Below are 27,563 nucleotides of genomic sequence, written 5' to 3'. Positions count from 1 at the left end.
AACCCCAAACATGATTTGGTCCTTGGACTGTTATGTTCAGGCTATACATATATGTACATGTATGTGTTTGTATACACCATGCTGTAAGGCAGTCTATATATTTCACATATAAAAGACGTGGTCTTCATGATTCACAAAACAACATTGATGTTTCGTCTGAATAGAGCTGGCTTGAGAGCCCTTGCAGGAAACATCTCATTGGTAAGACCGGTCTGTTTGTTTGCAGATAATTCACTCCAATTTGAGACTGAGTTTTGATATTAGGCTACCCTCGTTAGTTAGATGGTCTGGCAGATCCAAATGAAACTAGCACAGTAGTCTTTAATGTGCGTGGTTCATGTGCACCCAGGCAACGGACCCGGGTCTCTCTCTGCGTCAGTCCTCTCATAACCCTCTCCGTCAGATCCAGTGCTTCCTTCTGGGCTCAGCACCAGGCATGTAGAAACAGAATCCAGGGGTGCCCATTGCTTCTCACGTTCCTTCATCAACTGCTCGGTCAACTCCACGCTTTCGTATCTCACCAACTGCAGCCGCAAAAAGCCATCATCATGTTCCTTGTACCTTAATTGAAAACACAAAAAAGAACTTTGTGAAGTTACGTTTATACAAATTGTAAGAAGGATAAAATAGTAAATACGTGTACAGTATCTCAAGCGCAAATGTAAGCAAGACAATGGAGTTTATTGATGTCCTTTCACCCAACTGGTGGATCTTCTGGTGATGTCCTCTGCCCCGATGGAAAGGTGGTCACCAGAAGCACCGACATTTTGGCGGAAGTTTGTGCCAATTTAGGTCCAATCCTTCAACTGGGTAAGAGGGCATCACAGAAAAACACTAGCATTTTTGCAAAAGTTTATGTCCGTGGAGATGCAGAGGAAGAAGATAAAAAGATGAAGAACAAGATGATGTGGAAGCTCTACAGAATCTGCTGGCACTATATAAATGTAATGTAAAGCGGAAGCAGTAGGAAAGCCTACCTTCTCTTTGACAGAATGAACGCGTGTTAGATAGGGCCTGCGAATTTCAGACCAAAATTCTGCGCTTTTTGCTTTGTTTTTGTTGCTTCGTATGAATCGCCAAATGTCAGAGTAGCTCTTTGAGACGGAGGACACACGGGGTTGGTTTGAGTTTAGGAATGGAGCCGTGGCAGATTTATGGGGAAGCTTCTCTCAACTTCCCAGTCCCCCTTATGTGTAAATCGCCCTGTGCGTACGGGGGGCACAGGGTGACCAGGAAACCCCGTCTGGTTTGCCCAATCTAGACTTCTACAGACTAACCCGCTATGAGGGCCGTTACAAGACTGACCTGGTCCCCATTTCCTGCTTGCTGTAATTCTGGCTCCACCTGCTGGTGGTGTTGGGAATTGCAGAACGCCATACCTTATGTTTGGCCGTAGGACAACAGGAATCACCTGGAACTCTCGGGCAGATCGCAAATCAGCCTTGGTCTGCTAAAACTGAGCGAGTGTAGCCCCCATAAGGCCTCTGATCCGTAAAATATTTGGGGACTATTTGGAAATTCACTGAATTTTCTCAAATAGATATCGAGACAAACAGAAATCTACACTCCCCCCCCATGCGTCCTCAGTCTCAGGGAGTTACCGCGACACAGTAAATCTGCAATTTTGACGATTCTGCACACACAAGTCTAATATAGACCAACCTGTGAGGTGACCAATAAAGGCAGGCAGCATGTTCCTACCTAAAGGGTGGTAGATAAATGCAACAGCCTCCCAGCAGACATGCGAAAAGCAGGTGAGGGAAATTAAACACGCATGGGATAGGCATAAAGCTACTCCAAATCTAAGACAAGACCAAGGACTGATTAACGTCTCTACATCAGGAAAATGGACAGAATTGATTGTGGAGAAGAATAACAACACTAAGAAACTCCCAATCAGTCGCTGATCAGCAGAATCTTTGCTTCCAGTAGGCAATTTAGATAATGCATTCAAAAACCTTAAAAATATTGTTCAAGTTGCTATAGTCATTCATATAAGCAATTTATGTACTAACTCAATATAATTAGTACTGCTTTTCTCTGAAGGAAGTTATTATGGGTGCGACATTCCCTGCGTTGCTTGTGCAATACTTCAGCTTACTTTTATTTCACAATCACTGTACAAATTATTTACAATAGTGTATGTTGGCATAATGGTGCCAATAATGCTAGACAATACACAAATGACATCACTATATACAAAGATTCCAAACCCCTATTAAGATATCCATTCTTTAGATTTTTAGTAACTAAAAATGCATGTTTCAATTTCCATGCAGTATAACGCATATCCATAAAACAAGAATAACATTTTTGGGTGGTGGGGTAGACTGTTCCTTTAGTAAAAATAAATATGTAAATCTGGAGGCTGATGTCCTGTATCATGACACTACAGCATATTTTAGTAAAATATTCTCATAGGCGTCTAAGCGTGCGACAAAAGTAGAGGTGAGCACCTGAAGCGCGGGTGCCCAGATGGCCATTTGAACTGATGCTTCTTGCGCAGATGAACAGTCAGATTGTTGCCACGGGTAAAGCATTTTTCACACACATGACACTTGTATCTGGGCTCTGAATCCCCCTGTATAGTAAATAAGAAAACGTAGAGGTTAAATCACTTTGGAACACAAGGCTAAAGGCTTTGAGATTGTCTTTGCAGTTTAGTTGTATACGAATACGTTATTACATTTTTCTCAAACGGACTGAGAAAGAACCCGCCAGGGTCTATCCACTACAGGGAGCGTTTGCAGTAATGTTGTGACTTCCCAATACATCATATAAAGGTCCAACCCCTGTATCATGTATTGTTAAATCAGGATTTTTTTTCCAGTCTCCTTACTTATTAATGCACATTATGCAGGGCCAGCTCAGTCATTCTTATGGAAGAAATCTACCAGTGTTTGCCTTTTCATAATGGATTTTGGAGTTAGGAGGCTTAACCCACAACACTCCTGCAAGCTATCGCTTTAGCGAATAAACTCTGCATCAATATAGAAAAATCACGGGAGTAGAAGTACACACTGAGCTAAGATCTCTACACACAACAACACTTTGTGCAGTTCTGGTGATTATTATAAGGAAATGTTCACTCACCTCGTGTACCTTCTTGTAGTGAGCCTTGATGGAGCAGAGGGAGCGAGCGCTGAAAGTGCAATCTTCATAATCGCAGCAGTACGCTGGCATTTTGCTATGCGTGTCTAGATGCTTCCGTAGGTCCACTAGATTCTTGCAGCTAGCGGGGGATAAAAAGCGGGGTGATAATGGAGGTAATAAGGAAGAATTACATGCAAAATAATACAAAATGAAACACTTAGAAATAAAGTTGTGATGCGTTAATAGAACCGTCACAGAACTTGTGCTGCAGATGATGGTTTGCCTTGATTTGGAGTTCTTTTTCCCGTTTCCCCTTCCTACATAATCACACCTTTTTGTTACCAGCCCCGTTGAATCCCAGCTTCACTTACCCCGTGGCTGACTGGGTCTTAGCCGTACTCTGAAACTGGTTAGTGTCTATAGGATCCATAGGAGCGCCCGCTGACTTTAACCCTAAATATCTTACAGCCACATGGAGTTGTGCCATGACTACAAGTCACAAGGGAGGGGACACAGAACACAGACAATATGGGTGATTGACCCGCACTCCTCCGAGGACATTCTGGAAAGCCTTCATTTCTGATATGGTTTGAGCAAGAGAACCCACAAGTACAGAAACATTTCTGAATGCCATCTCTTACCTGTAGTCACAGTGCTGACACTTGTACGGCCGCTCGTCGCTGTGTCGAAATCGGATGTGAGTGCGCAGGGTTGAAGGAAGCGGGCACGTCATGTCACACAGCGGGCACTTGTAGTGATTCACTGTCATAACAGATCGTTAATCAAATTAAACATCAACATGGAAACGATTTTCCAATCAATGAGAAAAGCCATATCTTAGGTTTTTTTTTTTCAATTTAATATCGTTAGACACTAAAAAAAGAAGCCACTTTTCCCACTTGGAGAAAACCAAAGTGAAAAAAGTTAGGAAGCTCACCGTGGTTGCGCATGTGATCCCGCAGAAGCCGCTCAGTCGCAAATCTCTTGGAACAATGAGAACATTGAAATCGATGCTCTTTAGATAGGGAGATAAAAGAATAGCACACACGATCATGGTGACGGAAGTGAACGTTTCATACATAGAGTGTAGCCAACATTGATTCGGGACCATGATTCCTACAACATTTACTGAAAAAGCGTGACAAGGCGAGTCTTACGGTCCAACGATGTTTGGCGTCTGAGGTGGTCATAGAACTTGGTGTTGTTAGAAAACATCCCCCCGCAGTTGGGACAGGACACGACTTTCTCTTGTGTATGACTCCGCAGGTGCTCCCTCAGCTTGCATCGACTCTTGCAGGAGCAGTCACAGTCTGAACAAGAGTGGTTAAGAAAAAAACGTCAACTAATGCTGCTTATTAAACCGCTATATAAATTACTTTAGTGACATTATCATAATGAGACCCCTTGTATCTCCATAACCTCCATCTGAGAGGCGGGAGGGGGGGACAAGATCGTCTGGTGAAGTTGACCAGAGCAGATTATTGGGGAGGACATGATGCCGCTACATAGCAGCTTGAGCTTTTACCTTTCCAGCTGCAAAGCAACACCCTGTTCTCTTCATATTCTGCACTCAGCCCGTGAGAGTCCACGTGTCTGTAATACCACTCAGCATTATCAAAGGAGCTCTACGAGAAAGATACATGAAAAGGAATTATTACAACCGAGGGACTGTCCAGCCGTGGAACCAAACGCACGGAATACTTGCTAGAATTCCGGTTTTTCAGGCAGTGAAAGAAGAGATCCGCGGCTTAATGTAACATCTAGCTTCATCTAATCAATTTACTGCGCTAGACTTATCACCCTTCAGCCGCTTCCTGACCCAATCCACAGCTATAGCGAGGAGACTTCTTGATTAGGAAGAATAAATCACTCACAGTTTAGACAGCTGGTCTGATACACATAAGGTGGATTTTTAGTATCTCATGTTTTTATAGGGGTTAGAGGAGTATAAAGAATTGTAAAAATGAAAGATTCACAATCTTTGAATACCAGCGGGATTTATTAGGGTCACACAGAAGCGTTTATACAACACCTCAGAAAATAGGGCTTAGCTATGTAGTTGGGCTTTTTTTTTTTTTTTTTTTTTTTTAAGATATTTTGTTTAACTACTTTAGTTAATAAACAGTGACGTTTAAGTATATAGAATGTTATTTTTTTAGTTAAATAAAACAATAAAGTAGTTCTCCAAATATGATATTCTGATTTAGCGGTTTTACTAGTCTGACAGGTTGTTCTAAATATGAAATCTTCAATATTAAAACATGCAAGAATGAGTCTTTAGATTTAAAAAATCATGATTTAAATTGACTCCTGACTACTGGTTTAAACTGATCCTCACCTGTTGTCTCTGTAAGTCAATTTGTTATGTTACATACTACTTGTTATGTCCTGTCTACCCATTGTACAGCGCTACGGAATTTGATGGCGCTATATAAAACAATAAATTATAATAATAAATTATTTTTAATTAATGACGGTGAGGATCTCAGAAGAACCACCATGTTTCATTGAATTCCTTCCACGAGTATAAGCTTCCCTCTTGTATCACATCCACGCGGTAACTTGTGAGACTCGTACAGTTTAGTTACATGTGTTAACGGACATGCGTCTGACATGCCTGTAAGTCCTCACCTCACATTGGTCCCACATACACACAAAGCTGTCGTGTACTTCAGGGATCATGTTGCGGGTCTGAGTGTCCAGCTGGCACGGGCTGACATCTGGCTGACTTTGCAGGGCCTGGAGCCCGATCTGCTTCAGCTTCGTATGATAGCAGTGGAAGAACACATGGCGGGCGAGATCCACGGGGTTATCCGGAGAGAAGAAGCCACAGCCCTGCCACAAGCAGCAAAACTCATCTAGAAAGGAGAAAAATACGGGTAAAGCTTCATTAAGCTGTCTGAGGCGGGTCGCTTCTATACAGACAACACACGACCTGCAGCCACGAACTATTAGAGTATCGTCAAGAAAAACGTCCGTCCATCCATACAACTAAACACCAAGCCGTCAGCCATTCGGAATCGACCAAGAGATGAATAAACCCATTCCTCATAATCCATAAGAACCCCACAATTCTCGTAAAATCGTCAGAACACGGATATTATCCTCGATGTTATCAGACACACCTAATAGAATGTATTAGTTATCTATCGCCGGCAGATAATTGGGATCGCTCTGCGGAATTAAAGGGCTTTGGAGGCAAAGTAATGAATGAGCCGGTGACAGGGGAACACTAGCGGCTCTCGGCTTCATGCGCGCTGGCCTGCAGCGGTGCCCAAACTTAAAAAACAAGAGGAGAAAGACGCCACTATGGTCTCTTCTTAGCACTTAATGAATAAAAATGTCAACTAAAAAAAAAAATTTACTAACGGTAGTGAAAGCCCCTTTGCTCTCCGTTTGCGATACATCTCCCTTTAGGGTTATTCACTAATGGGCAATTTGCAGGAGAGCTGTGGTTTCAAGTCCCTCTCTCGCTATTATTTACCAAGGACAGGAAGGGCTCTGCTGGCCCTGTACAATGTATAACTGATAGTTGGAAGAGGACGACTGCTGTTTACTATGCATGACACAGGACTATCGGAGGTCAGCCTGCAGCAGAAGCTCACTGCCTTGGCCCTTCGTAGAGTATAATGAAGTCAACGAGTCTAAAGTACTCTCCCCGCAGAGCAATTCCCCTAGACGGAGAGTCTCAGGGCGGAGCGCTCGCTACGCCCAGCAGCTGCCGTGACATTACCGCGCAGCGCATATAAAGGGCTTGGCAGCCAGCTCCGTATTAGTTATTACGGGCCGATCTCTCGTGATGATATCCCGGTTTAGCCCCCACTCCCTCCCTATTAATCGGGGGTAAGTACGTTCATTTTAATGTAGGATTTCCCGCGTTCCTCTGTTAATGCTGCGATCCCTGACGCTTTCCCTAGCCTGACGTCATGCGGCTCGGAGAACCCCACTCACCTTCGCCGCCCTCCTCTTGTTTCGGGAGATGGTGCAGACGGAGGTGACCGGAGACGTGAGAGCAGAAATCTTCCATCAGGGAAGAGACGTAATTGCAGGACCCCCATTCACACTGTAACGAGAGATTCACGCTGCGCTTCACGCCTTTCCCGGTCATGCTACAGCACTTGTTAGACTCAGCTAACGGATCTGATCACGGGCCTAATCCACAATAACTTTTCCCGCTAACTCGTATTACCAGGGCCGGTTAAAAACCAACTGCCTAACGTTAGATGCACATAGAATTACGGAGCCCTTCACTCTCCTCAAAAAGCCATCGCTAGACAGCCAATTAGAATACTTCTTCCGGAACAAGCAGACCAGTCACAACAACAGTCGCGCTGAAAAGCCACGCCCATCACATTGCTTTAGTAAATTAGCAGAATCCAACACGGAAGTGTACAACTCCTCTCCAAGGAAGTTGTGCAGTGTCTTAAATGTACCCCCGGAAACAGACAACAGGTGTTCTAGTGCGTTCGGCCCTATTCTGTCCATGTCTGACTTACCTGAAAGAGGCTTTTTTTTAAAAAAAAATTATTTACTTATTTTAAATTCTATTATAAGAATTATTTTGGTAAAAGGTTTAAACAACATTTTACATAATATTTGCTAGCAGTAAAATATAAAAACATCCGCCGGTTTAATTGCACTGCTGGTAAAACAATCTACCTTATATGATAATAGTATTATATATATATATATATATATATATTATAACCGTATAATATTATTATATGTTTGGGTTGGTAGGCAGCTAATGGTCTTTTTCGAATTCCAGTTGGAGGCTCTAAGTTTTTTTTAATTTTGTTACTCTAACTTTTTTCATCTTGATCTTTTTGGAGTTTTAACAGAAGTCTGGGGTATCTTTTGTAACCAGACTGCCCCCGCCATGATGTCATGGCATTAGTGTGGTCCATGTAACGCTTTTTTATTACTATATTTTATTAATATCCGTGTCATATGATCAGTCACCCTGACCGAGTAGCACTGGGCCCTGCTAATGGGAAGAGTCTAGGCTATCATCATCTTGATCTCCAGTGTGTCTGCAGTTATATCTCCCCACCAATGCCAAATCCTCAGGATTTATTTAATGCAGGTAGTGACATGTAGAGGATTCTTTGAACACGGAGTTTGGAAGCACGATGCCGCCACTTCGCCCATTCCGAGCACAACGTACAATAAACATTTAACACTGTCATTGTGGTAACAAACATCAGAGAATAAGGTACGGATACGCAGCTGATTCCCCTGAACGATTGTTTTCTTTAAAATGTATTTTGAGAGCCACGCGTTGCCAGGCTTACGTTTCACGCAACAGTCACAAATGTTCATTTCTATCACCAACTGATTAATTAACATTAAAAAATGTGCTTTAAAAAAGTAGCGACTGGTGCGCAAAACATGAAAAAAAGCTTTTTTTTTTAAAAAAAAAAAAAAAATTATGGCTGCATTACATTTTACACATTGATGGAATAAAGGAAAGCATGAGTGCCAGACCAATTCCTTAGTTTGTTTAGGGAGGTGGTGATAAATGAAAAGAATGACACACGTCGGTATGTTGTTGTATTTTAATAAGTTAAAACATGATCAGCACATCATTTTATTAATGCTGAATATATTTCTTTACTTCATTTTTTGTGCACACAGAGTCTTCATGTACCAAGAGCATTTCATTTTAATGTCTCAGACTATAAATATTATATATATACAGTTTTTAGTCCAAGCATCCAGATGTAATTAGGCTGCTAAACATATTTTGAAGGGAAAAACTGTGCAATTAACCTCACAAAAGGCATGTAAGGACAGGAGGACAGCTGCCTCCACTTTTGGTTTGTAAACAAGTGGGATCAGGTTTATAAATAGAGGGTCATTTACATATTTACAAGCTTGGTCTATAAAGAGTCACATTGCTTCGATCCATCCTTAGCGGCATCAAACTTGTGGCCATGACATCACTCATCACCTTTCTACCCAGTCAAAAAAAGGAAAGACAAATCAAGTTTCTTGGTACATGAAGTATTTGTTCACCCCTCAGCAACTTTAAATAAATGACATTTTCACTTTTGATTTAGCTATAAAGCATTACGTACCAGGAGTAATTGTTTTAACGCCTAATTTTTATATATCCGTAAGAAACCAGATATGGGAGATGTCGCGTAAAGGACACATCTCACAGTTATCTCTTAAATAACAAAATGCCTTCATAAATAAATAACACTTCTTAACTCATCCACTTCCAGAGATATTAAAACGCTTATCAGAAATGTAGATATAGCGGAATTTCCCATGATGGTCTGTAAGTTAAAAAAAAAAAGTAATTTAGCAGCTTTCCTAAAAGTAAACACACGCTTTGGGAAGCAGAGCTGTATAAGGTTCTAAGCAATTAATGAAAAAGACAGAAGATTTCATATTTAAATAGGTGCTGTTCTGTCTATACAGAAAAAGTCACATACAGAAGAAGAAGAATTCCATATCTATCTCAAGTTTAAGGATCACACCATCCCTGAATGTCTCACATACTAGCACCTTACATATTCCTACATCAAAGTTCGGCTTCAAAGAGTTAACTTCCTTCATGCACTCTTAGTTTAGACTCCTGGCCACATTTGCTTTCTGTCCACGTCACTCACAGGCAGAGTCCAGCATCAGTTTTGGAAAGTGGGTACACCTGTTCATGCTGGGTCGGGCTAGAGGTAGACAGGAGAAACCTCAATTCTGGGTTGGCACCTATCATTTTTCCGCCCCTTGGGCACTTCCATTCACAGTAGGCTTGGACTTGGTCTTCAAAGAAAATCGTTTAAGCAATCGCCGGGGAAAGCTGTTTTTTTTGCGAGAGGCAGCATCTGTCAGGTCATCATGTGACTGACTAAGGCCTGGTTCACGATGGCGCCGACGGAAGAGCATTTTTGTACCACTGCGGAGGAATCCCACTGAAACAGAACAGATCACACTTTGAAATTTCCCAGTAAACAATGGAGAGATCTGGGAGGAACTTGAGACAATCTACCACAGACATCACATAACTTACCCCAAACACATTTCCTAAGTATAATCCTAAATCAGGAAAATACAAACAAAAACCAAAAAAACCAGACAATAGGCAGAATGCAAGACAGGTGAACCATCATGCACCGCTCCACATGCTCCAAACATCTCACCTTTATGATCCTTTAAGCTTCGTGTCTCCAAAGCCCCAGTAGATCCCGTTTCAGACTCAAGGTCCTCTACAGAAGGTCGATCTGAGATATCTGATCGTGTGGTGTCATCAGTGTCTGGCCCAAAAGGTGGCGTCACCTCAGAAGGCAGTTGATCAGATGCCTCCAAGACAGGATCATTGGAACTTACAGGATATTCTTGCAATGAAGCATCCATAGAGGCTGCATACCCAAGAGAGAGCGCCATCTCATCCTGCCCGATTGGGACCTGGAAAGAGAGGGAAGATGCAATGTCAGTGAATGTAGAGATCCGTGTCTAGAATCTGCCCGTAACACAAGCCTTTTATTTATGGACGCCGCTTCACCTTGGAGACTCCAGAAATAATCAGAGTACTGCGTTTTGTGGGAGTCTTCTTGGTCGGCTTATTACTTGGTTCTGTCAGTTGCCTAATAGCAGTCTCAGCCACTGGATCCAACTTGAGAGAAGTTGGAGAACCACCTGCAGAAAGACAACAAAAATTGAATATACACAAAGCGTCTCATACACATGTGCACGTATGTGCTTAGAATGCATGACACGTGCAGTTTAACTGTAAATGGCAGAAGGTGATGAAGTGTTGTACACACTTGTAGGTCCATATGGCATCACAAAATAAAGGTAGTGGGGCAGACATCATTGATTCATATTGTCGGTGTCCCTTTTGGATTCAAGGGATTCCGCAGAATCTCCCGTACGCATTTCCCTTGTGCATGCGCCAAACAGTGGCAAGAAAGGTCCGATTACAAAGGAGGAGGGGAGCTGCAGAAATAGGGCAGCAACATCTAGGCCTGGGAAGAGTTTTATTATTTATAAGAATGCATTTTAAATAAAGACAGGCCACTATATCATTTTCATTCAAATTATATATGTTTTCAGGGACACAGAGGCCTTTATTTTTATACAAGATCGAGCCGATGCATGTCCCAAGCATGGCTTTTCCTTCTGCCATTTATAAAACATTTCCTACTCTTAACATGGATAACCAGCTTTCTAACATCAGATGTTTTCACTCATCTTACAATCCCGTGAGGATGAGCAGAAGCACTTACCGCTTCCGCTCGGCGAGGAGCCAATGGAGCATGTGCGCCGCAGGACAACGGGCTTGTTTTCAGTCACTTCAACCTTTGACGGGGACCTGGATGGAGAGTCTAGGGCAGAGAATGAGCCGTATGGGAAGCAGTGATAATAATACATTTGGAGGAGACGATTATAGAAAATCATGTAAATACAAATGAGTTCCAACCACTACACAAGAGGTTATCCTTGCTCTCCTAGCCATCATATTGAATGAATGAGTTAAATCTGATTGATGTTCTGGCAGCACGCATTGTTAAGTCACTTCGGATATCGCAATTATTTATTTATAGCACCATCGACTCCGCAGCTCAGTGTTTGCACCCGATTTTAAAGGTAAGCTTCACACGAGCATTGTGATACAAACTCAACGGGCTCTAGGTAAATCTTTATAATAATCTTTATATGTAAAAGCCTTGTGACCACGGGGACTGTCGCTCACGCTCAGGGATGCACGGTGCAATCAGTGTGATGCGACCGGACCTTTCATATAAGCCCAACCGCCATAGCCGGACCTCTAGTCTCTTTCACTGACCCACTCCCCTTTCTCTCCCCCACGCGCACTATGATTGCCCAGCAGGCTGAATGTAACACAGGGGTTAAGAGAGATCTGACAATAGCGAAGAAAGGGCCACCATTCTATCTTTACACAGTGTGTAAGTGTATAGTAATGAATTATTTTATGCCATATATATTTCGGCCATTGTTTCAAAAATGCAAGGAGAAAAATCAGTAGCTTGGTAATGCCTTCTTCAGTAAGTGGTTATAATACTGAGGGTTTAACTAGGCATTGCCCTTAATAAGCGGTTATAGTCTCATATCTTGGACTACCCGTATTCCACCATACAATAGTCCCTTATATGATGGAATATGGGTAGTCCAAGATATGAGAATCTATATTCGCTTCGTAAGAGCAATCAATGAAAGGCGAGTTTTAATAAACGTGACGACAACCTTCCCCAGCTGATTGGGACTATAACCCTCCACCTTGCTTTTAAGTTGGAAGTGGCTTCTTACCAATCTTGCCGTCCAGTCTGGGTCTAGACTGAATAGTGGTCACAGTTGTCACAATGGTGCCATCTGGCATAACAGTACGGTCCATCTCCACTTTCTTAGTTGGAGTGATGTTAAGTCTCGGAGTTGGGGCTCCCAATGTAGAGCGTGATAAGGCTGGCTCCGGGAGCAGAAACTATTATAGCAAAACAGAGAAGTATGGAGCCTATGAAATCACACTCATGGCCCTGACATTTGCACATCAAGAAGAAACAACAGACTTCTATTCCGGGTTAAAATACGCAGTCTTTGGAATTTAGCGATCCTCACCTCCACAGAGACTGTTGGCGCTGTGACTTTAGACAGCGGGCCGCTTAGAATCAGAGGGTAAACGTGCTTCCCGCAGAGCTCTCTGCTTGGCGATACCAAAGGAACCGTGATGTATCCCAGCACTATATCTGTCCGGAGAAAGGACAGCATCAATACAAACTGATTTTTATGTTTCACAAGATGTACATAAATGAAACCAATAACAATTCTCATGACTTACTGTCCCCGTTGGTCCCCAGCTGCCAGACTCTCAAAGACAGCTCTTTACTTTCAGACGTAAGATCACTGTGAAGGAGGTAAAAAGGACCGTGACCACGAGGCTACCGTATCACCAAAGGCCCCGCCGTGGTTTATTTCAAAAAATGTAAAATCATTAGAATCATTATTATGTTACAGCCTTTAAATGGGATCCACTATTGTACCCTCAGACCTTCCACAAATAACGTGTCCCCCTTACACCTGAAGCTGCTCACAATGTCATCTCTTCACTCCACGAGAGGTTGCAGGCCTCCTCTTTGGACTGCGCTCGGACGCTGCGGGTCTCCTTGCGCTGCAGAGGAGAGTCCAGTTCTATTTCACACTTCAATTCTACCTCTAAGACAACATAGAGCGGTTACAACCAATATTTAGAATTCAGCGATCGACAATATAACATTGTGAGAACTGAATGGTTCTTATCTGCCATCGAATTCATTCACACCGTTTTACAGATGAGTGAGGGCCGTATCTGGAAGCTTCATACATACCAAAAAACATATTGATAAAAGCAAAATTAAAACTATCCAAACACCCAGGGCATTCACCTCAGCACCATTTACCACATTTCAGGACTAACCCCTTCAAGAACTGGGTTTATTCATGCAGGGGGTGGACATACTATTATTTCCAAAGAGTAATGTTGACCCCTATTTTGTGGGTGGGATAGTATGGTTGTGAGGTTATGAAGGAGTTAAAGTTTGAAATAAGGGCAATACAAATGCACACAAGAGTCAGCAGGCAACAGACAAGGCGGTGGAAGACGCAACACACCGGTCTCTGACAAGATGAAATCCAGAAGACGCAACTGGCGAACCAGAAGCTTTGGGCTCTGCGCTTGGCATGGGGATCCTCTAAGCAGTCGGTCGCGGATACCCTGTATGATATACAGATGATGCAAACGTTAAGAACGGCAGAGAAACACGAAACAGGGCTGTGGTGAAAATGTAACGGCTCTTACCGTATCACCATCGCTAGACTTTAGGTTGAATACCATGGAAGGCTGAGCGCTGATGAGCGCATCCTGTATAAGATCCTTAATTGTGCAAAGATCTGCACCACCTTCATTGCTCTGCGAACGTAAACAAAAACACACACAAGACCTCATTCATTATTTCAGAAAAGCCCATAACCTGGGCGAAAATACAACGTATTGCTTCTCGTAGCTAAACTCCATCATGGCCACTCACCTGCTGTGAATGCCTAGGGGTTACATCAAGCATCAAATCAGGGCGCTCCCTAAAGCCCCAGGACACGAGAAGACCCTCCTGAGGAAGCTCCTGTAGTCTCACCTCCATCTGATGATGTAGGAAAGAGAATGATGATGCTTTATGCGGGAATAAAAAATTATTACTTGTCCTTCACGAGAATGCGGAGACATTCCGAACGGACAGAAAGAAGAGACTTAAACAGCCACGTTATGACACGCAATCCAGACCAACCAAGAGTTATTATATGTTTAAACCACATAAATAAAAAGACACTGAAGCAACGGCTGACATCCCCTGTACTCCACTGACCTGCGCATGTTTTAACGTGAGGGAGACTTGATAGGTGTCCATAGACACAGCAGCAGGAGACTCCTGGGTCACAGAGACCGGGAACCTGACAGCATCAGCCGAAAGACTGCAAAGAAACACCTGCAAGAGACCGACGGTGTCTGAAAACTTCACTTCATGTCCATCGCCCCGCGGTTTGTACAGGTCTCAGTATGTTTACCGTTATATACATGATTTTATAGAACTCTATGTTCCAAATGTTTGTCCCTTGGCCAACGTTGGCTTTTAATTGTACATCAGGTAAGAATCAAAAGGGGAGGTAGAGAGAAGATGCATCCGGAGTAAAAGCCTTCAACCTACACAGCGGTGGAAAGTACTTTAGGTGATTCCCTGAACGCTCACAGATAAAAAATTAAGTTCCTGCTTTAACTGATCAAGTTAACAAAACCATCACCTAATCCTGCAACATACATACATATACACACATATATATATATATATACACACATATATATACATACACACACACACACACCTTTACATACATACATACATCATATATACAAATATAATTGAGCTGTTTTAGGACTCGATAATAAACTCCATGTCCCGAAACTTTTCCAGCCCAATGAAACGGACGGTAAGTCAATAAACCTCCCAAAACGCTCCATTTCATGTCAGATTTTTTTGGGGCTTTAACGTGTTCTGTAACATGAGGTTATTACAGTATGTTAGGCGGGGGGGTGATCTCCACGAAGCGTTCTCTTACCATGTTGCTGTCGGCTTGGTTGGTGCAGGTCACCCGAGAGATGTGAGTGTCGGGCTGGAGCGCAGCACTCTCTTCAAACAGGAGCTGTACCGAGCCCTGAGAAACAGTACGGGTGCAAGTTAAAACAAATCGGGGGGGAAACAATGTTGCAGTCACTATTTGGAACTTTACAACGTACCAAAACAATGATATAACAAACTAAGCTTGGAGGCAACCTCCCCACCATATCAACGGAACAAGTGGCGCCAGGAATCATGTAAAATAATCACACATATAAATGTATACATGTAAAAAAAAACACAGAGATGATATAAACAGGACCGGACAAATGGGCAGATTAAACGGGCAGAACGGTTCTTATCAGACAGAGTAAATCGAACGCGCATGAATTCCAACATTATACTAACCTGCATGCGCCACCGGAGCTACCTAAACCAATCCCCGGCTGCCGTTACCGCAACAAAATCCGGCCATAGCTGCCAGCTATCACAAAGCAAAAAGAGCTGATTCACACGCACCTCATAGAGAACCAATAAAAACCAAACAGCGCCTGATTGAGCCCGAGGCGAAACGTGCGAGACTCCGCTCTCCTCACACTTTTAATGACGCGGAAATAAAGCTTCAAGTTTTACCCGGACCAGGCTGGCACTATTTTGTTTTTATCGGTTCCTAATAGCTGCGCATGAATCTGCTCAATGCATGTATGTGTTTGTGCATGTATGTTGGTTTGAGTTACTGTATGGTGTTAGTGTGTGTAAGTACATGTATGTTAGTTTGTGTTAGTGTTTGGTGTTGGCGTGTGTTAGATGTGTGCAGCTGTCACAGTATGCCGTATCACGGGTGTGTGTCTGGGTTGAGTTTAGGCCTAGCACTGAACCAATTGTTTTCCCCAATTATTAATGTAATTATCGATTAACGTGATTTCCCGATAACTGAACGCATTCGTCGATCCGCTTATAAAACGGACTCACGTCCAATTCTTTAGGAAACGGATCATTTATATCCGGCAAATATTTCACGGATCGACCCGTACTTTATAAACGTTGCATTTTGTGAAATCATTTTATAACTCGGACATTTTCCTAGTGGTGATAGATACCGCCGGGGGGGATACAAATGTAAATATATGAAAATAAACACACGATTGTGGGCCGGGTGCCGGATCCACAGCACACGCTTGGGGGGGGGGGTTGTTGTCTTAAACACGCGGCGTCAGGAGAACTTAGTTTAATTTGTTAACCAAATACATCGGCAAACGAGGCAGACAGGTGGCAGCCGGACACGCCCTGCAAACAAAACCTGTCGCCAAGAGAAATCGTTTTATTCAGCATCATCAGTCTGCGGCCACGCAACCCCAGGCGACACGCAACCCCAGGCGACACGCAACCCCAGGCGACACGCAACCCCAGGCGACACGCAACCCCAGGCGACACGCAACCCCAGGCGACACGCAACCCCAGGCGACACGCAACGTGCAAAAAGACAAAGAGCTCGGAATCACGTCTACAAGCGCTTTCCATTCTGATACAAAGATCCCCTGGTCACGCGTCGTGATGTCATCGCTGAAGTGTAAACGTCACGTAGACTGTAAGCTTGTGAGCGAGGCTCTTGTTACATAACGCAGAAACCTCAGGGGTCCCCGTCATATCTCAAACGCGTAAATCCGGCAACACACGGCATCTATACAAATAACACGCAGAGGCCAGAAATCCAGCGCCTCTGACCGCCAGCCTGCGTGTTCCGTACACCCACGTAGCCGGTCCGCGCTCGTTGGCACGCATGGGGTTAATCAAGAAGGTAAGGAATCACAGGTAAAAAAAATAAATAAAAATAAACGTATATAAAAAGGGAAGCAGAAAGCGGCCGGCTGCACATGCTTACGGCACGCAACAACACTGCTCATGGCGGACGGTTTAACGATGTAATACGGAGCTTCACAGACTTCACCGCAGACACCAGGGAATATCATCTACATACGCACACGCATCCGCCTGTATGCATGCGTGTATGGCGAGTGCATCTGTCTGTATGCATGCGTGTATGGCGAGTGCATCCGTCTGTATGCATGCATGCGTGTATGGCGAGTGCATCCGTCTGTATGCATGTATGGCGAGTGCATCCGTCTGTATGCATGCGTGTATGGCGAGTGCATCCGTCTGTATGCATGCGTGTATGGCGAGTGCATCCGTCTGTATGCATGCGTGTATGGCGAGTGCATCCGTCTGTATGCATGCGTGTATGGCGAGTGCATCTGTCTGTATGCATGCGTGTATGGCGTGCGCGCGCACAAACACAGGCTATGCATGTATTACAACTTAGATTGTAAGCCAGGTGCCCCATAAGCCCACCATTCCTGCCTGGAGGATTGTATAAAGTACTTTAAGGCCGGGTCTCTTCTCCTGACGGGTCTCGATGTATTCATGTATGTTTGTTACGCATGTTAACGGCCCCAACCAAATTGTACAGCACTGCGTCATCTGTTGGCGCTTAATAATAATAATGCACGCATAACACGTCAACGCACAGCTGAAGCCATAAGAAAGCCGCAGGCCTCTTTAACACGTGTACAATACACGCGTGCTGGGGTTCCTATATGTGGGATGAAATACTCCCACACAAAGGTAATTACCAAATGTAGAAATATAACCGCTTCTCTGTAATACACAACAAGCATGTATATTAATGAAAGGAAGTTTCACTTTACTGAGAGGAGGTAGATAGGTGGAACAGCCTACCAGTAGAGGCTTAGAACAGTGAAGGAACATATGGTATGGCTCGTGAATCCAGGACCGATTAAGGTCCGAGTCTTTCCATCAGGAAGAACGGGCAGACTAGCTGGTCGTTTCAGAGACAGAAAGCGGGTGGTGTAAGAGGTTCTTACCCGGCTTCGGGACGCCTCCCGGTTGAGAGCTCGGGCCCAGGCTCTGCTCCAGCTCTCTCTGATGGATGGGAAGCCGCACAGAGCGGTGAGCAGGGCGCGGGCACCAGGCGGAGGAGGGCGAGGAGATCCCCTGGTCACTTGAAATAGCCAAGCCAGGACTGTGATGAGAGAGGCCGCAAAGAGCAGTAATAAGGCGGCGAACTGCAATTCCGGTAGCCCGAACAGGGCAGCCTCGGCCGGGGAGCGCTCCATCACCCTCCTAACGAGCGGCAGCGATCAGTGCAGTTTATCGCGTAGCTACTGGGCACGGATCGTGTATACCGGGGACTCTATAATCAGAGGAAATATGGATACAAGTGCGGTGAAAACCGGATCCGTATCTCAGAGCGAGGACCCGGGGCTGTCATCACAAAAGCTCGCCTGTCTCCTCTACGCCATCCCCCTGCTGCACAGACAGCATCGCCGCTCCTGTCAGCGACCTGTCACACTGTGTCTTTAAATTTCACGTCAGCTCTTCCCGGAACTATTCCACACGGCCCCGCCCTCCGAGAAGCCCCGCCCACCGCGTTTATACCGAAGGAGAACCGGAGAACAGAGATTGATGGTCCTTCCAGATGCATAAATCCCATGATCCTCCGCGAGCTATAGTTAACACTTTAAATATGAGGGCCGTATTCTCTTCCCCGCTTTACCCCGCCGCTGCCGGTGCTGGGGGGAGGGCACTAACTAACTAACTGTTTTACTTTTACATGTCATCATACTTCAGTTAATATGAAGTGTAAAAACATTACATAAGCATCCTAGATAAATTTTATGTTCGTGCGTCTTTAAATTACGTCACATCCTTCGCTGTATCCTCCAATCAACACTCAGAACACGTGGAGGCAATACATTGGAGAGGCAGTGTCACAGTGATCATGGTCCGGGGAGAAACAGGAAGAATATTGCTCTGGAAACATGCCGGGTCTCCCGCTGCTGGTAAACCTGGCTGGGTCGGTGCTGGGCGGACTGGCCACCGCTACATTTATCCCGGCTTTCAAAGAGCACTTTATAGCGGCGAGACTGTACGGAACGGATATGAACAAGAAGAGCAAAGAGATGATGTAAGGGACGCCGCGTACGAACTGTGCAGCGTGTATGCGCTACTCGTTTAAATACAGTAGTGGTCTTATCACCATGGTAACCAATGGACTGGCCCTGTCACTTTTAAAGTGGTAACATTTTACACATGTCACGCTATACGCAGGGCTTGTGCGCTACATTTAACACTGAACATGGAACATATAATATATATACACATATAAACACGTGCACACATATATATATATATAATCAGTACTGTCATTAGGCTCTGACACAAACCTCCTGCGTGGGCGCACTTTAATGCGCTCTGCGGTTGGAAATGTCACCCGCGTGCCGTCTCTTAGCGTGGTTGTCACTGTTTCTGCAGCCCGGAAGCACAAGGAGTCATCAGCGGAGTTGTCTTCCTTCTTGTCCTGTTCTGCTTCATTCCTGTGCCGTTTCTTGGGTGTTTTGTGGAAGACGAGTGCAGAGAGTTTCCTCACCATGAGGTATTTGCCGCCTTTTTTCTTTGCCCTGTGTTCTGCTTTCTTATCCCTCGGCACCTTTCTAGGTTCCCTCACATGATTAAGGTGTAGTTTACCGCCTGTGAACGCAGACGGATAGAAGCAGTCGGACATCTTGCGAGCTCTTTTTTAATCACTTTTTACTTTCTAATTCTTTAGGTTGGTTTTCTTTTTACTGTGTATTACGTGCACGCGTAGTCTATTCACTAACACTCGTCTCATGCTAAGAAGACGTTATTCCTGCCGTGCACCTCACCGCCAATTCATCGTTCTTATTCATGCATCAAGAGATCTGATGTGAAACGTGCCGATTCTGTGCTGAGTTCGAACAGCTTTTAGGTTAATATCGGAAAGACTAACTGGTTCTAAGAATCCGCAACATATAAAAATGTTTGAGTTATTGGTTAACCCGTTCATGACCAAGGGTTTTACACATATCATCTTTGTCACCTGAATGCATGTGATCACATGACTGGCTGCTTCACATGGGGCTGCTTTAGTTGCCCGTTGTTCGCGGTGCCCGCAGGCGCGTGTCTCGGGTTTCAGTAGCGTGTTACGTTAATTCCCAGGGCAGGTTCTTTTCTTGAGAACAAAACAGTGTGTCCTAAGATCAGAAAAGGGCATTCCTCTAGCTAGCCGCTCCTTGCCATGCTCTGCGTAGTCCCAACATGGACTTTCTACCTTTTCCACTTTGAAGTAAGTTGGGGCATCAGTCCCGCCGGCTACACGGATTCTCCCCCTCGGGGAAACGCGTCTGATGTGGGCAGCACAGAATCCAAGAAACCTCTCACCGGGAAATGTCTGTATCACGTCTCGTAGTAAGAGAGCGCCTCAGTTTATCAGATACATGTATGTGCGCCAGGGAGTGTCATGCTGCCGTTTCCAATTAAGTAATTCTTGTTCCTCCCCAGTAATATGTACACGTAAATCTATATATCTGTTTTCATGCAGTTTGTGGCTCTCATTGGGTCCCTCCTTGCAATTTGCTGCATGATCTTTCTGGGGTTTGCGGATGATGTCCTGAATCTTCGCTGGCGCCACAAGTTACTGCTACCAACCGCGGCTTCCCTCCCTCTCCTTATGGTCTACTTCACCACGTTTGGTAACACTACCATTGTTGTGCCCAAACCTTTCAGACCACTCTTGGGGCTTCACGTGGACTTGGGTGAGTAAGACCCTCGTATGGCTTAACTTTCATAATAATGCAATGCTCTAGAGATGATTTCTCGCTGGTTCCGTGTCAACTTTAGCGCTATTCTCGTTCCTTGGTAAATGGGAATTTTGAGCCGTATCATTCTATCCCCCAGGTCTTTTGTATTATGTGTACATGGGCATGCTGGCTGTCTTCTGCACCAATGCCATCAACATCCTTGCTGGAATCAATGGGCTGGAAGCCGGTCAGTCTTTAATCATTGCTGGCTCCATTATCATCTTTAATATTGCAGAGCTTAATGGTAAGTGTGCCTTCCTCTTGCATGTATTAATTGACACGCTAACAGGGGAGTAACTAGAAACCACAGGGCCCTGGTGCAGTCCTGGTCGGAAGGGCCCTTTCTAAGCTATTTTGAATCGTTATGAGGAGACTGGAAAAAGGGGTTGCAGGCTGCCCCGGGCCCCATCTTAGCCAAGATTCTGAACGAAAGAGGGAAGAAAACTACCTGTGGTTTTGTTCAATTGGTACAAATACATTAAGCAGATTCTAAACCATATTCACTTGTCATTCACAAAAGACTGGATGTTCAGATGTATTAAGGGTTGACATATTGTAATGTATACTACAGCACTTTCTATCCAGCGGCATACATGCATGCTGGCGCTGTAGTGTCAAGAACCTTTCCTTAACAAATTCTTTAATTCTGTACAGTTTTGCTACAATTATATCTCTGCCAGAAAAAGGCTTCATAGCAAAACCTTAAAAGGGCAGATCTGTTATGGATTATTTGCTTTATACGCTAAAAGCTCCCTGAATGGTACTGTGCAAATTAAACAAAATATGAAGTTTCCATCATCAGTGTTTTTGTACCATTATTTGGAAAACCTTGATAATGTTCTCCTAATCGTTAAATACATTGTGCTTCCTGCCACGCTGTTGCTTTTGTGTAGGGCATCATCGCGCATGCGTGTACTCGGTGTCGGTGCAACTGTGCTGTTTTGTCTTAAATTCACCAAATGTCCCCAGTTTCTGCTGTAGATTCCAAATCTACATTACCGCGCGCATGGTGTAACATTTCTCTTCTTTCCTAGGGGATTGCCACAGCGACCATCTCTTTTCTCTGTACTTCCTCATACCGTTCTTCTTCACAACTCTTGGGCTGCTGTACCATAACTGGTGAGAACTAAGTCTGGGGTTATACCAGCATGTGTTGATGGGGAAATCTATTTTTTTTTTGTAGAAAATGGGCATTTGGCTTGTAGATTGTTTTGTGGGCAGGTAAAGGAGTTACACCGTCATACATCAGCTGTACGTATTTACCTTTTGGTGGTTGCCTCTTTCAGGTATCCATCCCGCGTCTTCGTTGGCGACACGTTCTGTTACTTTGCTGGGATGACGTTTGCAGTAGTTGGCATTGTGGGGCACTTCAGTAAAACCATGCTGCTGTTCTTCATTCCGCAAGTGCTAAACTTCCTGTATTCTCTACCACAGCTGTTTCATGTCATCCCCTGTCCACGGCACCGATTGCCAAGGTAAAAACCCTTGCATGTGGTGAATAGAATTTCAGAATGGTTCTTTCGTGTTTCTATAAAATGCGTCCATGCCTTTATCTCTCGTAACCGGCGTTCTCCTTGCAGACTTGATCCTGGCACTGGAAAACTGGGCATGAGTTACTCCAAGTTCAAGACAAAAGAACTGTCTGAAATTGGTGCTTTCATCGTAAAGGTATTGTTTCCTCTCTGGAATTTCTCATTCTAGCGCCTTGCTTGGCCTAAGGTAGATGTAACTTTTAACCCTCTAATTCAGGTAAATATCTTGGCATGCATTCAGCTTCCCTTCATATATTTTATGTAATTTCTAATATAATGTCAAATGTGAAATATTATATTAGAATTACATAAATTATGTTGTTTTTCAGTTATTTTATTTTATTTTATGCGGCCATGAAAAAAGTGTCCCGAAAAGTTGGATGGAGCGTCAAGTAGCTGTGTGCACGCCGCGTCCCGGATGTTCCCGGTGCACGAGACTGCCTCGGGAAAGGCCATTCACCCCTTCCATGCCGGAAGTCTCACAAGACCATATGAATGGACGCATCGCATACTGAATGAAAGCGATGCTCCAGTCATGTGGATTCGTAGACAGCAGGCCCGGACTGGGACAAAAAATAGGCCCGGGCATTTAAGCCTGAGCAGCCCATATTTATTTATTTATTATTAAAGCCCACCCTTCATGTACCATCTTTGCATTTACTTTCTCATTCACACAAATCATTAACACATTAATTAATGCAGTCTCACAAATCATTCAAGCAATTCATCCACACCTGAATTCATTAATTGTCATACGCATTCACACAATTCATCCACACATTTATTCATTCATTCTCATATGCGTTCACACTACCCCCTCTCCTCATCTTATCTGCCCCTTATCACTATGTACCCCCTCTCACTATCTATCCCCTCTCCCCATTTCTCACTATCTAACCCCCCCTCTGCCCCTTCTCACTGCACACCCCTCCCTCACCCTGCTTACCTTGTTGCCGGAGCAAGCAGCAACTACGACCGGGCCCGTGGCAGGGCCGGATTGACTTAGGGGCTGATGGAGCTGCAGTTCCAGGCCCCTACCTTAAAATAGGCCCAGTCAGGACCGGACTGACTGGGCCAATGCGGCCTCTACGGCCGCGTTAACGCAGGGCCCCTTAAGCCCGCCGCAACTGCGACCGGGTCCGCCACTCTAAGGGGCCGGGAAGCCCCCACCAGGGCCGGCCTTAGGGGTCTGCGGCCTCACAGGGCTTAAATTAAAACATCGGGGCTTTTTTTTAACTTTATTTAACATCCTCCATGTTAAATAAAGTTAACAAAAACTTTATTTAACATGGAGGATGTTAAATAAAGTTTAAAAAAAAAAAAATAAAAACCCCGATGTTTTAATTTAAATCCTGTGCGGCCGCACACTCGTAAGGCCGGCCCTGGTGGGGGCTTCCTGGCTCCTTAGGGTGGCGGACCTGGTCGCAGTTGCGGCGGGCTTAAGGGGCTTATGCCCTGCGTTAATGCGGCCTTAGAGGCCGCATAGGCCCAGTCAATCCGGTCCTGACTGGGCCTATTTTAAGGTAGGGGCCTGGAGCTGCAGCTCCATCAGCCCCTAAGTCAATCCGGCCCTGGCGCGGCCCGACCCACCGGGCAAATGCCCGATGGCCAGTCCGGGTCTGGTAGACAGTAACTGGACATTGTACGCCACAATACTTGTGAGTTCCATATACAGAACAACGCAATGTCTGATGTATTTTTAGCTTCTGAATTTAACACTACCACCCTGCTTCTTCAGGTCACAGAAACACTGGGTGTAGTTCATGTCAAACGGGAACAGGGTGAAGATGGAGAATTCACGGAGATAAATAATATGACGCTAATAAACTTTGTGTTGAAGCTAACTGGGCCAACCCATGAGAGGAACTTGACATTGCTGCTGCTTCTCATCCAGGTGAGTCCGGAAGCGGCATAAGAGTTTATTGCTGTTACAGCTGACAACAAGATTTAAAGTCATGTGTAGGATTGATTCATTAACTCCTGGGGATTCTAATTAACCCCTGACTGAAATTATCTAAGACAAACATGGAAGATAAACAACTAAGGTAAGTGCAAAATGATTTGGCAGCTGTCTGGAAAAAAAATGGAGCTGCACCTGATTCACATGTTTTAGGAAACTAATACGATTTTTGGGTATTTGGGGTCTATAGATTACAACCATGTACCCATCACTGCTTCTACTGAAATGAGACGTGTGATGTAACCATCACTGAGCTCACCTGAACATCACTGACTTCATTGTGATTTATGAAGAGCCAGCCCTGGCATTCAAGAATGTTTGAGCTGGCGCTGCGTAATCCATGGATCAGTCGCTGAAACAACGTTAAATAAGTCTTAGTTATTGAAACATTCACTATGTGGTAGGGCTGACCCTTTATAGTTTATATGAAAGTCAGGGAGCTGATATTGCAGCATTCCCCCTTTTTGTGAATAAACCCCTTTGATTAAAACAGAATCCCCCCCCCCCCCGTAATGGCTTGCCTCAGAAACGTGCATACTAATGATATACCTCATAAGTTAGTACAGTAAAACATTGTGTTTGTGTATCACTACAATCTTCCATTTGTCTTTTAGGTACCAGTACATGGTCACTGGTGTCACTTTGTTGCTTTGCTGTGTTTGGAGTGGTTGGAAGTGTTGGCTCTATGTATTTTATGGCACTTATTTCTGTATTTACTTTCTGGCAGTATTTTGCGTAGTCTGCTAATGCTGAAGGACTAGATGCTTCATGATGTGAAATCCTTAGCAGGAAACATAATTCTAATCATAATTATTGATAGCGCAAACTCTTGGGATGAAGGATGTTGTGAAGTAATAAAAATAATTGTGTGCATTATAAAATACACTAATAAACAGGCAGAGACCATCAGACTTACTTTAAGGTAGATGAGAATTAGAATTTTCATATCTTCTGATTTCAGGACACATTTATTAAATGTATGCAAAATATCTTGCAGGTCGTCGGGAGTTGCTGTGCCTTTCTGATCCGTTACCAGCTGGTTCGGCTCTTCTATGATGTTTGACATTCACCTGAATGGTGTTAGGGCGACATGCGAAAACAAGCACAGCACCGCTGCTAGGGATATTACATGGGGAGGACAAACCCACATGACTGCCTCTACTGGGTTTTAAATCTTTGGAGGCCTGTATGCGCCTCTGTTAAACGGGAAAGGACTGCTGGTGATTCTGGTCCTGTTGGCATCTAAATGTTAAGAAAGGCCCTTAAGATTATTTTAGAACGTAACCAATGTGTATAAAGACTCTGGAAATGAATATAAAAAGGCAAACCATAAATATTTAAATATGTAAAGCAATTTGATGTTTTAATCCTTCTGTACTTGACATTTTATAATGTGTATATAAACGGATATACCAATTTCATTATTTTAATTAATATGCAACAAAACTTAGACGTTTCAGTGGGATTTACTATTAAGCAATATAACACACCCCCCCCCAAAAGTTATATCATGCGTTTTTGTACATTTTCTTGATTGGGAACGTTTGAAGATATGATTGCTTAGCTCTGTAGTTTGGGGTAGCCGTATAGCTCTGTATAACATGTATAGTCAGAGGTTCTTTATTGATGGAATGATGTGTTACGCTTGAGTGAATAAACCCCTTTGTGTTGCATATAGATTAGATTTTTTATATTATGGTTATTATGTAACGTATTTATGTATTGGGGTTGGGGTGCAATAGAAGAGTCAGAGATGAGCTTGGTGACTTTCATTTAGTCCTGATTTGTGCCACTTTCCAAGTATCCTGAGACAATTTGTACTGTATGCACTTTTAGCCTTTATTTCCACAAAATATTACCGAATGAGTCCACGGAGCGAGACAGGGGGTGTTATGTTTGTGTAAAGGCATAGTTCAGTTAATACATCATTTTTTTTTATTATTTACGTTTAATGTCTGTTTAGTGCTATGGCACACATTTATATTGGTTTCTGGAAACCAGAAGAAATTTATATAGAAATAGCAGTTGTTCCTGTAAGAAAGGAAGCTGGCGAATAATCCCGCGCTGTAACCCGCTGTCACCTGTGCTGTTACTGTCTAATCTGTTATAAGCGGGGAACCCCACCTTACTTTCACATGTTTCGTTTTGTCCTGTGATTTAAGGAATAGATATGTAATGGTTATAAAACGTAGCATAAATAGAAACTTTATCATGTATTTCTATGTTTAACAGTATAACAGAATTCTCATCTCCAAGTGGCTTCCAGGTCATAAGAAGATGGCCCCCAATTGTGTCACGCATGATGCGGCGTACAACATACATAATTACATGTAGGGACAGTAGATTTCAATTGGGGACACTGGAAATAATTGACAATTTAAAATGACCTAACTACAGCTATATTAGCACACGGCGTAAATCATTTGATCATTTCATTCACTTATTATCATGGAACTTATTATTAAATGAGGTGCCGGTTGCGTCAGAAATCCTTAAGCAAGCAAAGTATGGCCGCAAAGAAAGCAAACGCAGCATCCATCTGCCTGTAAAAACCAGGAAAACAGGAGGACGAACATAAGGAACATACATTAAAAACGTTGTATGCTTTCCCGCTCTTCTGCTTCTGATAACAATTGCGGGCCCAGTACATGTTACTATGTACTTACTGACATGATACATACGGCACATGCACAAGGAAAACAGGCTTCCTGGTTTCCACCAAAAGTTTAATGTGAACTGCCTTCTGTGGTCCTTTACTGACGCTTTCATGTGATTTCTGTCAACCCGAGTAAGATGTTATCATGGACGACACCAACCAAATGGACTATTTGTAATAAAAACAAGTTGGTTGGAGTTGGTAGCAAATGTACTCCCTGGAGAAACTTGCCCTGGTCGGCTTCTTACATATATGTCACCACAGGTCACAGCCCATGGCGCCCACCCAAAGCTCAGTGTTTATTTGTTGTGCTTCTCTTGCTTTAGACGGCACCACGAAGCCCGTCTGCCTGTGTATGTATTCCAAGATGGCTGCTACTAGCAACTAATGCGATATCCTTTCACTGCATGTGGCTAAAACTGAACCTCCCTGTGGAGTCTGTCCTGAAGAAGATACTTCACCAGCCTTTCTGTCATCAAATGTTTGGACTTCTTTCAAATTATTTAGTGGGATGGCCTATAAAGCTAATACTTGGGCCCC

General features: G+C 43.9%; 3 protein-coding genes across 3 annotated transcripts; 1 reads left to right on the top strand and 2 right to left on the bottom strand.

Annotated features, from left to right (window-relative positions):
* Nucleotides 1–304: 304 nt before the first annotated feature.
* HINFP (histone H4 transcription factor) lies at nt 305–7,506 on the bottom strand. Its single transcript, XM_053452470.1, has 9 exons — nt 7,045–7,506; nt 5,725–5,951; nt 4,619–4,718; nt 4,251–4,403; nt 4,031–4,108; nt 3,735–3,855; nt 3,094–3,232; nt 2,457–2,581; nt 305–561 (listed from the first exon to the last, which is right to left on the bottom strand). Exons 1-9 carry the CDS (start codon nt 7,199–7,201, stop codon nt 336–338), a joined length of 1,326 nt encoding a protein of 441 aa, XP_053308445.1. The 5' UTR covers nt 7,202–7,506; the 3' UTR covers nt 305–335.
* A 1,631-nt stretch (nt 7,507–9,137) lies between these two features.
* Nucleotides 9,138–18,647, bottom strand: C2CD2L (C2CD2 like). The gene is made up of 14 exons (XM_053451983.1): nt 18,080–18,647; nt 15,199–15,294; nt 14,451–14,570; nt 14,121–14,228; nt 13,892–14,002; nt 13,705–13,807; nt 13,149–13,269; nt 12,896–12,960; nt 12,676–12,803; nt 12,370–12,541; nt 11,328–11,426; nt 10,604–10,737; nt 10,242–10,506; nt 9,138–10,013 (listed from the first exon to the last, which is right to left on the bottom strand). Exons 1-14 carry the CDS (start codon nt 18,329–18,331, stop codon nt 9,814–9,816), a joined length of 1,974 nt encoding a protein of 657 aa, XP_053307958.1. The 5' UTR covers nt 18,332–18,647; the 3' UTR covers nt 9,138–9,813.
* Nucleotides 18,648–18,817: 170 nt separating this feature from the next.
* On the top strand, nt 18,818–25,721 carry DPAGT1 (dolichyl-phosphate N-acetylglucosaminephosphotransferase 1). The gene is made up of 9 exons (XM_053451982.1): nt 18,818–19,182; nt 19,530–19,650; nt 20,617–20,830; nt 20,973–21,119; nt 21,910–21,994; nt 22,162–22,350; nt 22,456–22,543; nt 24,146–24,301; nt 25,365–25,721. The coding sequence occupies exons 1-9, from the start codon at nt 19,037–19,039 to the stop codon at nt 25,428–25,430; spliced, it is 1,212 nt and encodes a 403-aa protein (XP_053307957.1). The 5' UTR covers nt 18,818–19,036; the 3' UTR covers nt 25,431–25,721.
* Nucleotides 25,722–27,563: the final 1,842 nt, after the last annotated feature.

The sequence above is a fragment of the Spea bombifrons genome, chromosome 12 (assembly GCF_027358695.1).
Source record: "Spea bombifrons isolate aSpeBom1 chromosome 12, aSpeBom1.2.pri, whole genome shotgun sequence".
Classification (NCBI taxonomy): domain Eukaryota; kingdom Metazoa; phylum Chordata; class Amphibia; order Anura; family Pelobatidae; genus Spea; species Spea bombifrons.
This window is presented reverse-complemented; position numbering and strand designations above follow the sequence as displayed.

Coding starts and splice junctions, on each gene's coding strand:
- HINFP (XM_053452470.1), bottom strand. CDS start 7,201: ATGACCGGGAAAGGCGTGAAGCGCAGCGTGAATCTCTCGTTACAGTGT. Junction 4,719..5,724: donor GTATGTGGGACCAATGTGAG/GTGAGGACTTAC, acceptor TCTTTCTCGTAG/AGCTCCTTTGATAATGCTGA. Junction 3,233..3,734: donor TGTCAGCACTGTGACTACAG/GTAAGAGATGGC, acceptor ATCCCCCGCTAG/CTGCAAGAATCTAGTGGACC.
- C2CD2L (XM_053451983.1), bottom strand. CDS start 18,331: ATGGAGCGCTCCCCGGCCGAGGCTGCCCTGTTCGGGCTACCGGAATTG. Junction 13,270..13,704: donor TTTCATCTTGTCAGAGACCG/GTGTGTTGCGTC, acceptor ATGTTGTCTTAG/AGGTAGAATTGAAGTGTGAA. Junction 10,507..10,603: donor TTATTTCTGGAGTCTCCAAG/GTGAAGCGGCGT, acceptor CTCTCTTTCCAG/GTCCCAATCGGGCAGGATGA.
- DPAGT1 (XM_053451982.1), top strand. CDS start 19,037: ATGCCGGGTCTCCCGCTGCTGGTAAACCTGGCTGGGTCGGTGCTGGGC. Junction 20,831..20,972: donor GGGGCTTCACGTGGACTTGG/GTGAGTAAGACC, acceptor TCTATCCCCCAG/GTCTTTTGTATTATGTGTAC. Junction 22,351..22,455: donor CCACGGCACCGATTGCCAAG/GTAAAAACCCTT, acceptor TTCTCCTTGCAG/ACTTGATCCTGGCACTGGAA.